This window comes from Asparagus officinalis, chromosome 3, assembly GCF_001876935.1.
Source record: "Asparagus officinalis chromosome 3, Aspof.V1, whole genome shotgun sequence".
NCBI lineage: Eukaryota > Viridiplantae > Streptophyta > Magnoliopsida > Asparagales > Asparagaceae > Asparagus > Asparagus officinalis.
The window spans coordinates 40,633,223-40,646,137 of NC_033796.1; the positions used below are offsets into that span (position 1 = coordinate 40,633,223).

Below are 12,915 nucleotides of genomic sequence, written 5' to 3' on the forward strand. Positions count from 1 at the left end.
GGAAGAAACTTCCTACCCGTTTCATTACAAAACTTACACAACTTGTGAAAACTCGAGAAGCAAAATAAAGATTCAAAGACAAGCTCCACAACGATGGAGAAAATAAAACTTTACTTTTATACTATATTATAACCACTACATGTAGCTGTACAGGCCAATATAGCTTTCTTTTCACCCTCTCTATGAATACATCCTGTATAAAATGAACCGGTGGGAAAAACACACTTGCTATTTACATTAAACAAAGGGAAATAAATAACAAAGCAGTCCTCATTGGAGAAACTGTAGCTAGAGAAGAAAACTACTTTCTTGTAGCATCAACAAACATTGCCCTTGTCCAGTGTTCAACATTTTCTATCTGCGATGGTGGCGGCGGAAGAGTTGGGTGCTCCACCAAATCCCATCCATCTACAAGGTTCTCTGATTTTCTCTGATCAATCATCATCTCAGCAGAGGAAAGAAAGCTAGCCTCTGAGTTCAAGATGGCATTCTGAGCATTCGGCTGATGATTGATTACAGAAAGCAGAAGAGATTAGGCATAAATGTAAAAATGTAATTATCATAGATAAAATGGTTAACTGCCGATAGACCCCTATGGATAGTTGTTTTTAACTTGCTACCCCTCTAGTTTTGTTGTTGTAGATAGACCCCCTGAGTGAAATTCTTTTAACCCTTTACCATCAGATAAAAAGAAATTTGTGTCTTTGACAATAGACCCCCCGAGGGTAAAAGAGTCAAAAAAAATCCACTCAGGGTACATGTGCAACAATAAGACTAGAGGATAAGTTCAAAACAACAGTACTGCAGGGGTTAATATCCACAATTTACCCTATATAAAAAAAGATGAAGACATCTTAAGACCTTCATTTTACCATGATATTTGTATGACTGCTCTCTTCTAGGCTACTAGATGATGATGCCGAATTTACACTCCAAAATGATTTGTTCAGCCTGTATGCTTGGCTGTCATTTCTGCAAACAGGAGCAGATTGTTTCAATTCGCAGAATAAGACCGAGAATTCAGTTACCCATAAAGTGCAACTATAGCTGTTTCATAATGACTTTCATGCAACATGAAACTAGGAATATTCAATTGGAATTCTATAATTAGAATGCCGACTTCTGAAATTCTAAAGAGGAAGGGAAACATGCTGATCTAAATAGGCATTTAGACCCTCTAGAATCTATATCTATTATAGCAAAAAAAAATCTGCTGTATATTTTAAAAGTACGTGCGCATTCCACATCCAGAAATTCTAATAATACTGGAAAAGTTAACTAGGAATTTTTGACAATCAAAGAATATTGCTGTTGCATAAATAAATGCCAAAACACTGAAACAATGTGTTCGTGAAATAAAGATCCAATGTTGATGAATTTAGTTATGCATCAAAATATGAGTTCTCTGTACAAAAATTGAGGGAAATTATTCTTCATTTCTCACATAAATTTTTTGCATCTTTTCGGCTAGGTCTCTGTGAGATATAAGATAAATCCACAATAGTACCACAAATTCGCAGAGCAGATCTTATAGGGCACAGATCAACATATTAGCAAGAGAACTTCATTGCCTTCCCTGTCATATTTTATTAGGACAACAATGTACCATAGGAAAACCTTCTCTACAACAATGTACTTATTCCCTGTGACATAAACACATGTAAAAGAAATAGACCTATTGAACTACATGCAGATGAACATATTTTCCGTATCATGCAGACAAACATATTTTCCACACTGCCGTATTAACACTGCCGTACACATGAGCACTTATCAGTATCAACAATGGTTGAAAATATTTTGACTAAGCTCTTATGTTTAGTGGAGTGCTGTAGAGTTGAAATAGATTTGCTCAACATTTAAGTTCCAACACATACCTTGGGCTCGCCATCTTCAAAGAAAGCACAGACCGCATTTCTCTTGAAGAAGAAAGAGTAGCCAACAGTCTTGCAAATGCTTCAAAAGTGGAAGCTTCCGGAGGTACATCCAAGCCTAAAGAATTATAACAATATGCTGTTATGCATGCTACACTTTTCTTGAGTAGCGATATCCCTTTCTGTAGGTCCTTGTGGGTCTCAAGAGAATGGGGAGAAGCAGATGAATAATTAAAACTACTGCTTCCAGCATCGAGAGAAGGTTTTCTTTCAGACTCCACCGAAGCAACACCAAAAGTACTGGAGCTTCTATCAGACCAAGAAGTATCCCCACCAGCAGAGCAGAAATTCTGACGTGGTATAAAAAGCGGATATTCTTTACTGCAAAAAAACATAAAATCTGTAACATAATAACAAGCTAACAAATTATTTTTCAGGGCAGATTTTTCATATTAAAATAGAACCTTTGTGAAGATGGACGTGCATCCCAATAGGAATCCCGCTGCCATATACGGGAACAAGAGCCCTGAAACATCAGGTTCACAGCAATGATTTAAACTCTCTACCTATTAAATGTTCAGTAATTCCCAGCAATATATTTACTAAGGGTGGGATTATGATGCAGCATCAATGTTAGCTATTTGCCCTCAAATTAGAAATCAGAAATATAACATATATTTGCCTTTCCTGGAAAACCTAAATTTATATAAACAAATATAACCAATAGCCTAGAAATATAATTGTTCTTTTAACAGATAGAATTGAATATTTTACATTTCAGTTTGGTGTAACCTTTAGTTTCCTTGCTTATAAGATCACAACTTTATGTTACCCAGATTGAGAATCTTATTGCAAAGTCTAGCAAAATTAAGACTTCAATGTGTCAGTTCCTTGAGTTTCAGAAAAGGATTGATGGCTTACCGCAAAACCTGAATTATGCAATGCAGGAGCAGCCAAGCTTGGAATGACAAGGTTTAACAGTTGGACCATATATCTGTAACAAAGACATAAATGATCAGTTAGTATAGATCTAAACAGGACAAGAAAAACATCATAAAGATGCTCAAGTAAAAAAAAAAAAACTAAGGAAGCCAGATAAAACAGAGAAATGGAAAATGGCATGGAGAAAATTTTGGGATTGAAACTTCATGTCCTTTGGGCTGCTTGAAGTTTGAAATGAATAAAAACTTGAACTTCCTGGTGTTTAAATTGATGATCGCCTAAATAAGCCAAAATATGTTTCATGTTAAATGTAGTTAACCTGTTTCCATTTAGGTTGTTTAGTTGAGATGGAGGTGCAGTGTGCAGTCCAACTCATTTTACTGGCTGTAAATTGTGGTTCTAGGCACCTATAATGGGTATTTATAGTTAATTAAAACATCACTGAATGTTTGGTCAAGTAGGCTTGATATCTGTTAAGTTGAAATATTTACTTCCATGACTTTGCCAATTCATGAAAGATAAGATGGACACAAACACACGTCAAGGACATGACAATTTTAAGGGAAATAGCACACATAAGATGATGACAGGAGAATGTGTATAACTATATATAGGTAAAAAGAACACAAACCAATTCAAGGACATGACAACTCCAAAGGAAATAGCACGCATAACATAATGACATGACACCAAAGAATGTGTATAACTACATATACATACACATCATACGTATATAGGGGGTACCTTATATAAGCTACCACGTCATTTAACAAAATGAGACACCAAGAGATAGGAGTAATTGAGATCCACATGCTCCAATGTGACTATCAGGGTGGGCATCACCACTAGTCTCTCTTTGTAGCTTATTTAGAAAAATGAGTTTCCACCGCATACCACTATTTCCCACCTACTATAGGCGGCAACCCATTTTCTAAATGAGCTACCACGAGATGGGTGTGTAGTGAAATCCACATTGCTAGTCACATTGGACGGTGGGCCTCACAACCCTTTATCTCTTAGTAACTCATTTAGCAAAATGAGCCGCCAGCCCATAACCATTAATCCTATATATGTATGTAACTGTATATGTATATTTACATGCTAAATAAGCCACCAAAAGATAGACCAGTAGTGAGACTCATGGACCATGCCACTTCTATCTTTTAATAGCTCATTTTGTTAAATGAGGTGGAAATTCATATCCAGTTATCTCCATAAGTGCACACATACACAAAATATGTGCGCACGTGTACATTTTCACATACGATATACATAAATACGTCCATGCTATCAAGAATGTAAACAAGAGTTTCTGATAATATAAAACATACAATGATTTATGCATATTAAACTGTTGTCCTTCGTCACATCTTCATGATTTTGCGAAAGAAATAGGCCTTCATTTTTATTTTTCACAAATGCTCATCCCTATGCACGCACACACATGCATACATGGTTTGATGGTTATGAGCTGATGACTCGACCAAGAGAAAGCAATTGTGAGATCCACGCCTTTCCATGTGACACGCCTTTCCATGTGACACGCTCTTGATAGGCCTCACCACAAGACTATGAGTATGTTTGGGAACTGGTCAACGTGGCTTATAAGCCATTTTTTGGGCTTATAAGCCACTGAAATATCCTTGGCAACCGGCTTACATAGGCTTATAAGCCGAAAAAAAGTTGCCCTAGCCTAGCTTATTTTTATGGTGGCTTATAAGCTTGTTTGTTTAACCAAGTAAATGACCAACTTACCCCTCAACATTTAAGATAGTTATAAAACCTATCATTTTTATCATTTTAACAATAATGATGGATTATTATCCACCTATTTGTCAAACACTCTCTTATTGAATGCAGCTTATAATCCATTTATTTCACCAAACACTTCGGCTTATAATCTACTTGGCTTATTATTCATTTGTGGATTATAAGCCAAGTTCCGAAATATGCTTTATATCTTGGTAGCTCATTTAACAAAATGAGCCCCCACCTCATACACATTTTTTCAATATATATGAACTTATTATCATAGGTATATATAATTTACTACTTTGATAGTCTTTTCCTACTAAAGTAAAGTCTTCGAAATGTATATATGAAAGTAAATAGATATCTCAAACACATGATGTAAATAAAGAAGCATATAAGAAACACAGGTACGAGTCCACAACATATTCAAGGAAGTTGCGTAGTCCGAAACAGATGTTGGCATGTAAACATGCATATGGATTCATAATAAAAACATCCATGCTACATGGTATGAAACCAAAAGATGTCATTTAAATGAAGTTTAACTTTCTCGTCTACTTCCTTTTTTACTTCCACTGAATAGCATTGTGCAGGTTTTAATATGGCTACTGACAGCATGAACTTATTCTCAAAGGTTCTCTCTTTCCAATTCTACCTTCATCATAAAGATAAAAAAAATTGCAGTTCCCATCCTATGCTCCTATATAACAAGGCCTAAAATTCATGTTCATAAGTAATTATCTTTTCAGCATACTCTTAAACTAATATTACCATATCAGCTCCATAGCAACGCCAATAGTTTCTCCGCAGGTTACGAGGACAAATTGCAGTTTGCGTGTCATAAATTGTATAAACACAAAGGTAAAGTCCCAATTCACACGATCCTAAAAATAATGACATAAGTCACAGTTTTAAAAATGGGATGACCAGAGAGATGCTTTGGGTCTAAAAGATTCATTTATGGAAGCATAAGTTTATTTGCAGAAAACATTAGTATGTTGTTGAATTGTGAAAAAAACCACAACAGATATTTTATTCAAGAATGTCACAGCCTGCATGATATTGATCATAGACTCCAAAGTAAAAAAAAAAAAAAACAAGAGATAACCCTAGAGAGGCTGCAAGCTCTTCAGAGGGAACTGAATGTGGATCAAGTCCTCTAGGCAAACGTGCATTGCATATTTGATCATATGAAGCACCTGAAGCATCCTTTTTCTCCCCATTTGAATTCACCTGGCACATTGAAGAGTCAAGCATCAGCAAACGCAAGTTAAATGTAAGCTGTATGAGAAAGTATTGGAAACATCTGCGGAAACCACATGATTTCAGTAGTAAGCGTATCCAATCATAACAAATCAATATAACAGAAGTGACCTTGAAATACATAAACAACCTTGGTTATAAGATGGGGAAAAAACCATTGCCCAGGGGGTTCCTCTCCCTAGACTAGAGTCACTTACACCACCTAGATCCACCTGGACAGCTGCAAGCCCCTCGAATGCTGGAGCTCTTAAATGAGCTCCTGCTTGTTTACATCATTCGGAAAGATAAAGATGCCAAACTATGTTTTTCAATCCTATAAGGCTGCAACCTATGTTAAAAAGGAGGTAAGGGGGAGGGTACTAGACATGGCAAATTTGTAAAATGCTGGTAGGGTAACACATCTATACATATTGAAAATTTGAAACTAATAATTTATATGAGAAGTGGATATAAAATGTAAGACATATGTCCAAGAAGTGTATGACGAGTGTTTTAAACTAAAATAATATTATATATTTGAGTACAAGTCTAAATAAATGTATGCATATATTCAAGGGGTGCCCAAGGATGTCAAAGTCAGGTACGGGTTCAGGAAGTGTCAGACACTGGTATGAGAGCCAAAGTGTCCGGGTAACTTAGGTTATACCTATGATTTATCATGACAGTAGACTAAGATTTAACAATGCCTTATTAGTGAATTTTTTGTGAGCTGCATGCAGGTGTTAATTTACACTGTGCTACTCTCTTTAGTATTATTACCAAATACCAAGACCACATTCAGTGTCAGTGAATTCTGAGTAAAGCAATGCTTAAAACTCCACTCATTAATCAATGCCTAAATACCAAAGTTACAACTATACATGAATAGAGAGCTGCAAAATAAATAGTTATAAATGTCAAGTTGCACAAAATAAATTTTTTGACGTATTACAAAGTTCACAATCCACAATGATGACAATAATCCAAATATTTCTAAGATATATGTACCAAATCCTACAGATTTTGCTTCCTTCTCGAATAAAAATCCATTAGAATGTTATATGAAATCGTGATTCATTTGTGGCCACCTGAAGCATCAGTCAGAAAGTGACAAACTATACATTTTTTTAAATTCCCATGTGTTTTAAGTGACTTAGATCCCAAGTTACAGCATTGCGACGTATTCCCCATCCTGTAGACCAAAAACCTTATTCACACATAATCCTCCCAGCAGCATTATAACAACTTATCCAATTTCATGAACATCCACCATGAGGAATATCAAAAGACATGGAAAGAATGGTTCGGTATTCTAGACTCATTTCGAGTATTGCCAAGTGCTCCAACTCCCTTGGTGAAAACTAATCTAGACTGTTACAGTTCTACAGGTCAGTTTCAAAAGTCATTCCTCATGCACATTCCATTGGTTCATGACACGGAACTTAACTTTGTATCTGATAAAAAGTACTGGTGTCAGAAATCTTACCCGGCGCATTGGGAACAATTTACATATCTGTTTTATAATCACTGACTGTTTATGAAGAAGCTCAGAGGTGATTGCCATCTGCAATAGACATGCCAGCACGTGAAACTTCAATTAAGGGGAAAAAGAACAAAACAAAATAGAGACTTCGTCAACAGATAATGGTAATAAATAAAGTAGAAGTTATGTAAACCACTTTATTTACATCCGTACAAGGAAAAAGAAATGTCTCATTTAACCTCTCCATGATAATAGACAAACTAAAATAGCATATTACAAACCTCATAATTCCTAACAATAACTTAGTGTGGATTGTTTATCGATTCCTCTATGAAACTTTCACATGCTATAGCCTAAAGCTGTCTAATAAAACTGTGTGTATACAAAACGAATGCCATTGATGAATATATGACATGAAAGCTGACTAATCAGTCTGGCTCACATCTACAACTAAGTCTTATGGCTAAAGTTCTATGTTCTTCTGTCATATTATCCCGAAATTCCTTCTCATTACATTAGACCCCTGAACCTTCATATTTCTAATTTGCAGCCCAAAATCTATTAAGTAGTTTTAAATATTATAACACTCTACAACTAGATTTTTTTTCTCCAAATTAGATCCTAACCTCTTTCTTAACATTTTTAAACTCCCAAAAAAAAACAAGTAAATGAAAATCTCATGTTTCTTAATAAAAACCCACAATCTGTTAATTCTAAGAGTTAGTCATACTAGGGTAAAAATTAGGGGCGACATCTAACGAGGGGGTGTTAATTAAAACAACCACATAACGATAGTGGCTTAAAAGTATGCCAAAGCTTTCATCTCAGACAGTCAAAAGCGAAAAATCACAAAGGTCATTCTAGCTAGCTGAAAAAGAAAAATTAAATAGGAATACACCAACCAAAATCAGCAAGTAGTACGAAAGCTAAACAATTATATATGGACAAAAGATCACTTACATGCCCTAAGTTCTGGGTGCAATTGAGATTTCGATAGAACTTCTCTATCAAATCTGCACGATTTTTTGCTATCTGAAAAGAAAGGAGAAAAACTCAACCAGAGAATGACGTGCATCTAGATTCCGAGCATATTCTCTAACATGAATGGAACTATAACTAGTTACTAAGTAGGATGGTAAACCATAATTCTGAAAGCCAATACCATGGCAAAAGCTGCCTCCAAAGCCTCGTGTCTGACTTTCAAATTATTTGATACAGCTGCGGCCTTAGCTTTATCTGTACAAGCCAAAAACTAACCACATTTATACAAAACTAAATGATCTTATTTGATAAACCCTATTATCAAACATCCATTACCTATAAAAGAGACCAACCTTGTGAGAGTTGCTTCTGCAAACTATATAGCCTCTCTTTCAACTTCGCAATCTTCTCATTTTGTGACATTCTCCAATTAAGTTGATCATCCATTTTTTTCTACCCCATAAACATTACAAGATAAGGACAACTTACAAAACATTCAAAATTACTCAAAGATGATGATAGCTCAGAAAATTTCAAACTTTGCAATGGTCTATTTTTTCCTTACAATAAAAAAGGACTGACCTTGGCTTCAAGCTTTGCTTCCAGCTTCCGGTTAAGGAAATTCCGAGTTCTCTGCAAAGTCTTCATCGAGGCATTGTACTCGTTTAACCTACAAATTTAAAAGAAAAATACAACAATAATAGCAATAATAATAATAATAATAATCTGTAACCCTAAAAAATCAAGCCAGAACAAAATCCGACCGAAATAATGATAAATTGTGGATTAGGGTTGGATTGGGGATTTTACTTGTAATTGACGCAGGACGCGCAGATCGAAGCGAGATTCGAATTCTCGCAGAACGCGCAGCTGATGTTGGTCGATCTCCTCGCCATTAGATTAGAGATTGGCGAAGAATTAGGGTTCGCGTAGAGAGAGAGAGAGAGGGTGATTGGTTAATTTTTTTTTCTTCAAAATAATTTAATTTGATTTGTAGGGTTTTGAATTGGGGAAAAGAGTCGTGAAGTGGAAATTGCAAGGGACTCAGGAGAGGCTTCGGACTCTACGTAGGCGCGGGTTGGGTTTATAGTTACGCCTTCTAGCACGTGCAAAGGCCGTGTAAGGATACAATGCTAGATGGCAGGGGGGGAATACTCACCAAAAGTTCTTTTTTTTTAGAATAATTAATAGGTATGAACTCGCGGTTCTATTAGGTTTTGAAATTCTTTTGACTAGCGTGCACCCGTGCAAAAGCACGACATCTATTTTTGTATTTCTGCTACAGTAATTTTATATTTAAATATAGTTTTTAGTGCTACAGTAATGTTTTTAAACGCTACGCTTCCAGACTGTGCTACAGTAGTAATACTACAGTAATTTACGTAGCATGAATAGTAGAGCAGGGATCCTCCTATTTGTGCTACAATAACAAATGCTACAGCAAATTACTTTGTAGCATGAATATTGAATCTTGAATCCTCCCATTTTTATAGAGGAATAGATTGAGTTCGAGTTTAATATTTCAAGTCTTGTTGATCTAATTGATCGTTTTCGATTTAATTAATTCTTTGAAATCTACGGCTTTCCCTTTGTTTTATTTCAAAACTTAATAGCATTATTGCCATACTTTTTAGTTATTTCTGTTGATTCATGACTCCTGTGATTTTCTAACATACTGATTTAAGACACAACGAAAGTATTAATGATGTTCCTCATTTTTGTCCATTTTCGCCATCAAAGTCGAAAAAGTTTACAAGCTGTAAAAGAGGAAGTTTTGCATTTCATCTTTGCAACTGCCTGCTTTAAAAATAAAAAATAGAAATCTCTTTCTTCTATGCCCTTTGATCGTTACTCTCTATGTATTTATTTAGGAAAAACAGTAAGACATAGCCCCTCGCTTACCATTAAAAGGTCTTAAGGAAACATACCCAAAGCGTTACCAATATATCTATATCTATATTAATATAAAAAGAGGATTGAGTTGCTAAAAATTTTACTTTTTTTTGTCCTCTCAAATTTTGATAAATTCTAACTATGTCATTATCTCTACTTAATCTTTCATTAAATAAAAAATATAACCTATTATTAGTTATGCACCTTCTCACTTTCCTAAATAATTATAATTATCAATTATACTATAACTATTAATTGTTTGAATAAAATAATTTATAAAAATAAAGTATACACAATTATTAATAGTAACCAATTAAATTATAATAATTATTATTTATGAATCATAATAAAATAATTAAAATAAATCAAATAAATTAAATTAATTAATTAATATATTTTTATAGTATCTTCTCAAATATTATTACATGATACTGAATAATCTATATTTGATAATGATTGAAAACTAACCTTTACAAAAAAATTTATTTATATTAACAATAGTACTATTAATTATTAATGATAGTATAATAAAACTTTATAAATATTTATAGTACTAAATTATTTAAGGTTATAATTAAACAATTAAATTTGATAAATATTTTATAGTATATAGACAGTATAATTATTTTAATAATATTACTTGAACTAATTATAATATTAAATAAGATAAATTATAGTATCATGAACTTTCAACATTTTACAGTAAATAGACCCTATGAACTTCTGAAATCACTCCCTAATAACTTTTGTAGAAAGCCCCCAATATCTTTTAGATAAGTTACACCAAAGCCCCAACAACTCTCAAAATACCTTTTTATGCCATTTTCTAATTCTAATTTATAGGGGTCATTTAGTAATTTGCAAAATTTTAAAAATTATTGGGGGTCTTTTTTGAAGCAGAAAATCCATGAGGGGTTTAGTGTAATTTTGAAAGTCCATGCGGGCTGAAAATTCATAAGGGTTTAGTATAATTTACCCTATTAAATAATTATAATGAGAAGTAACTATTGCAATATGTTACGGGTATCAAATGTATCTATTTTAGGTAACATCAAGAAAAACTAGCAAGGTTTATGCAACTTAGTTAATTTAGAGTTGTGTCAATAACTTTCAATTTGAAGGGACATATTAAAGAGAACTTAGAGAATTGATATTTTTATTTAAGAACAATTTTAGACTTGGGCACGTAATTTAAAAAAGGTTAACATTGGGCGATTATTATAAGAAAAATAATCAATTACAATAACTATACAATAATAATTAATTCGTACATTTCTTTTTAAGCAATCTTATTATACAATTTTTATTTATTAACTCATGGTTTTACTATTCGAATAAAAAATTCAAAACTTAAAACATGTACGTTCACGTGCAAAGCAAGGGGGAGGGAGAAAGAAAAGCTAATTCAAACACTAAACTCACAAGATCACCTTATTGCCGTGAAGATTTACCATAACTCTTGTCAACATTATTTAGAATGCTTCTGCTCTCATCACTGCCATTTCAGTGAAAAAGATCTTGAAGTCAACCGAATGAGAAAACTATCAAATTTCCCTTGTTGTCTAATTTATCTTGACGCGCTCTAGGCCCCCAGCTCCAGCTGCAGTCGATATCAACTTAAAACCGAGACAACAACTTCCCTTCCATCCAAACGATTTATGTCAATATGGTATCCTCGACTCTTGGCTCCGACCAATGCCACACCAAATTAGTATGCTACCCTGAGCGGCCTGAGCAGTGTTGTAAATATTTCCCCCCCCCTTTCCCTTCCAATGCCTTTTCTTAAAAGCTCCATGTAGATAAACATTTCAAATGCTGCCTGTATTATTATTTTTAAGTTTGGAATTTAAACATGACTTGAAACAGTTAACATAGAACTTTTTTTTTTATTATGAAATGTGGAACATTATCAGAACTTTTCTTAGATAAAAAGGTATATGATAAACATTCGTTAAGTTCGAGATAAATTTTACATCCTATAAAGATCATAAATTTAGTAAAAATATAAAAAGAAGATAATACGTACCTTTCCTATTTTGCACTATTCCGATTTTGTTCAATTTAAAAATTAAAGAAAATCTATTATCCGGAGCAAAACTCCGAGAAATATATGTGCATATTAACTTAGAATTTACCTTATAAAAGAAGATAGTTTAGAAATCTAGCAGGATAACTTACTCAATTAAAATTGTTAAGATAGTTTATTCGGTTCTAGAAAATCTAATAAACCCAATAACAAGGTGTTCTTAGCCTTTATTTCCTCCTTAGAAAAACCTATATATACTACACATCATAACGTTGATGATCATGGATTTATCTTTTGTTGTAATAATTTTTTTGTTACAAGAAGAAGACGGCTTCAAAAAGAAACAGAGAATCACCAACAAGAATAATATACATGTATTTATCTTTTGTTGTAATAATTTTTTTCTGATAATTATGGATTAATTAAAGTTCAATAAAATTTATGTGTACAGTCCAAAATAGGAGCTGAAATTGGTAGCCTTGCTTTCGTATACCACTTGACTTTGTGCCCAGTGGCGGATCTACAACCTCTCGTGTGGTGGTTCGAAATAAACACTATTTTTTTTCTCAAATACTATACTAATGGAGGCTTAAATAACAATAGACAAATAGTAGTAAAGAGAAGAAGAATTTTTTTTAAAGAAGCAAAAATAAGGAGAATAGGAGAAAAGTAGAAATATAAAGATAATTCTTTGGCTCATCTTCATCCAAAATAGAATTCAC

At 33.7% G+C, this 12,915-nt stretch overlaps 1 protein-coding gene across 1 annotated transcript; it reads right to left on the reverse strand.

Moving 5' to 3' along the window:
* Positions 97-9,322, reverse strand: LOC109833908. The gene is made up of 12 exons (XM_020401770.1): positions 9,085-9,322; positions 8,857-8,944; positions 8,628-8,727; positions 8,456-8,529; positions 8,254-8,325; positions 7,297-7,374; positions 5,677-5,801; positions 2,796-2,868; positions 2,339-2,400; positions 1,878-2,255; positions 873-972; positions 97-502 (listed from the first exon to the last, which is right to left on the reverse strand). Exons 1-12 carry the CDS (start codon positions 9,168-9,170, stop codon positions 302-304), a joined length of 1,437 nt encoding a protein of 478 aa, XP_020257359.1. The 5' UTR covers positions 9,171-9,322; the 3' UTR covers positions 97-301.

What these genes read in the sequence shown, in the direction of transcription:
- LOC109833908 (XM_020401770.1), bottom strand. Translation starts at nt 9,170, where the DNA reads ATGGCGAGGAGATCGACCAACATCAGCTGCGCGTTCTGCGAGAATTCG. An exon ending in GCGTCCTGCGTCAATTACAA is followed by an intron (nt 8,945 to 9,084) that starts GTAAAATCCCCA and finishes TTAAATTTGTAG; the next exon opens with GTTAAACGAGTACAATGCCT. An exon ending in AAGCAAAGCTTGAAGCCAAG is followed by an intron (nt 8,728 to 8,856) that starts GTCAGTCCTTTT and finishes TTTATGGGGTAG; the next exon opens with AAAAAAATGGATGATCAACT.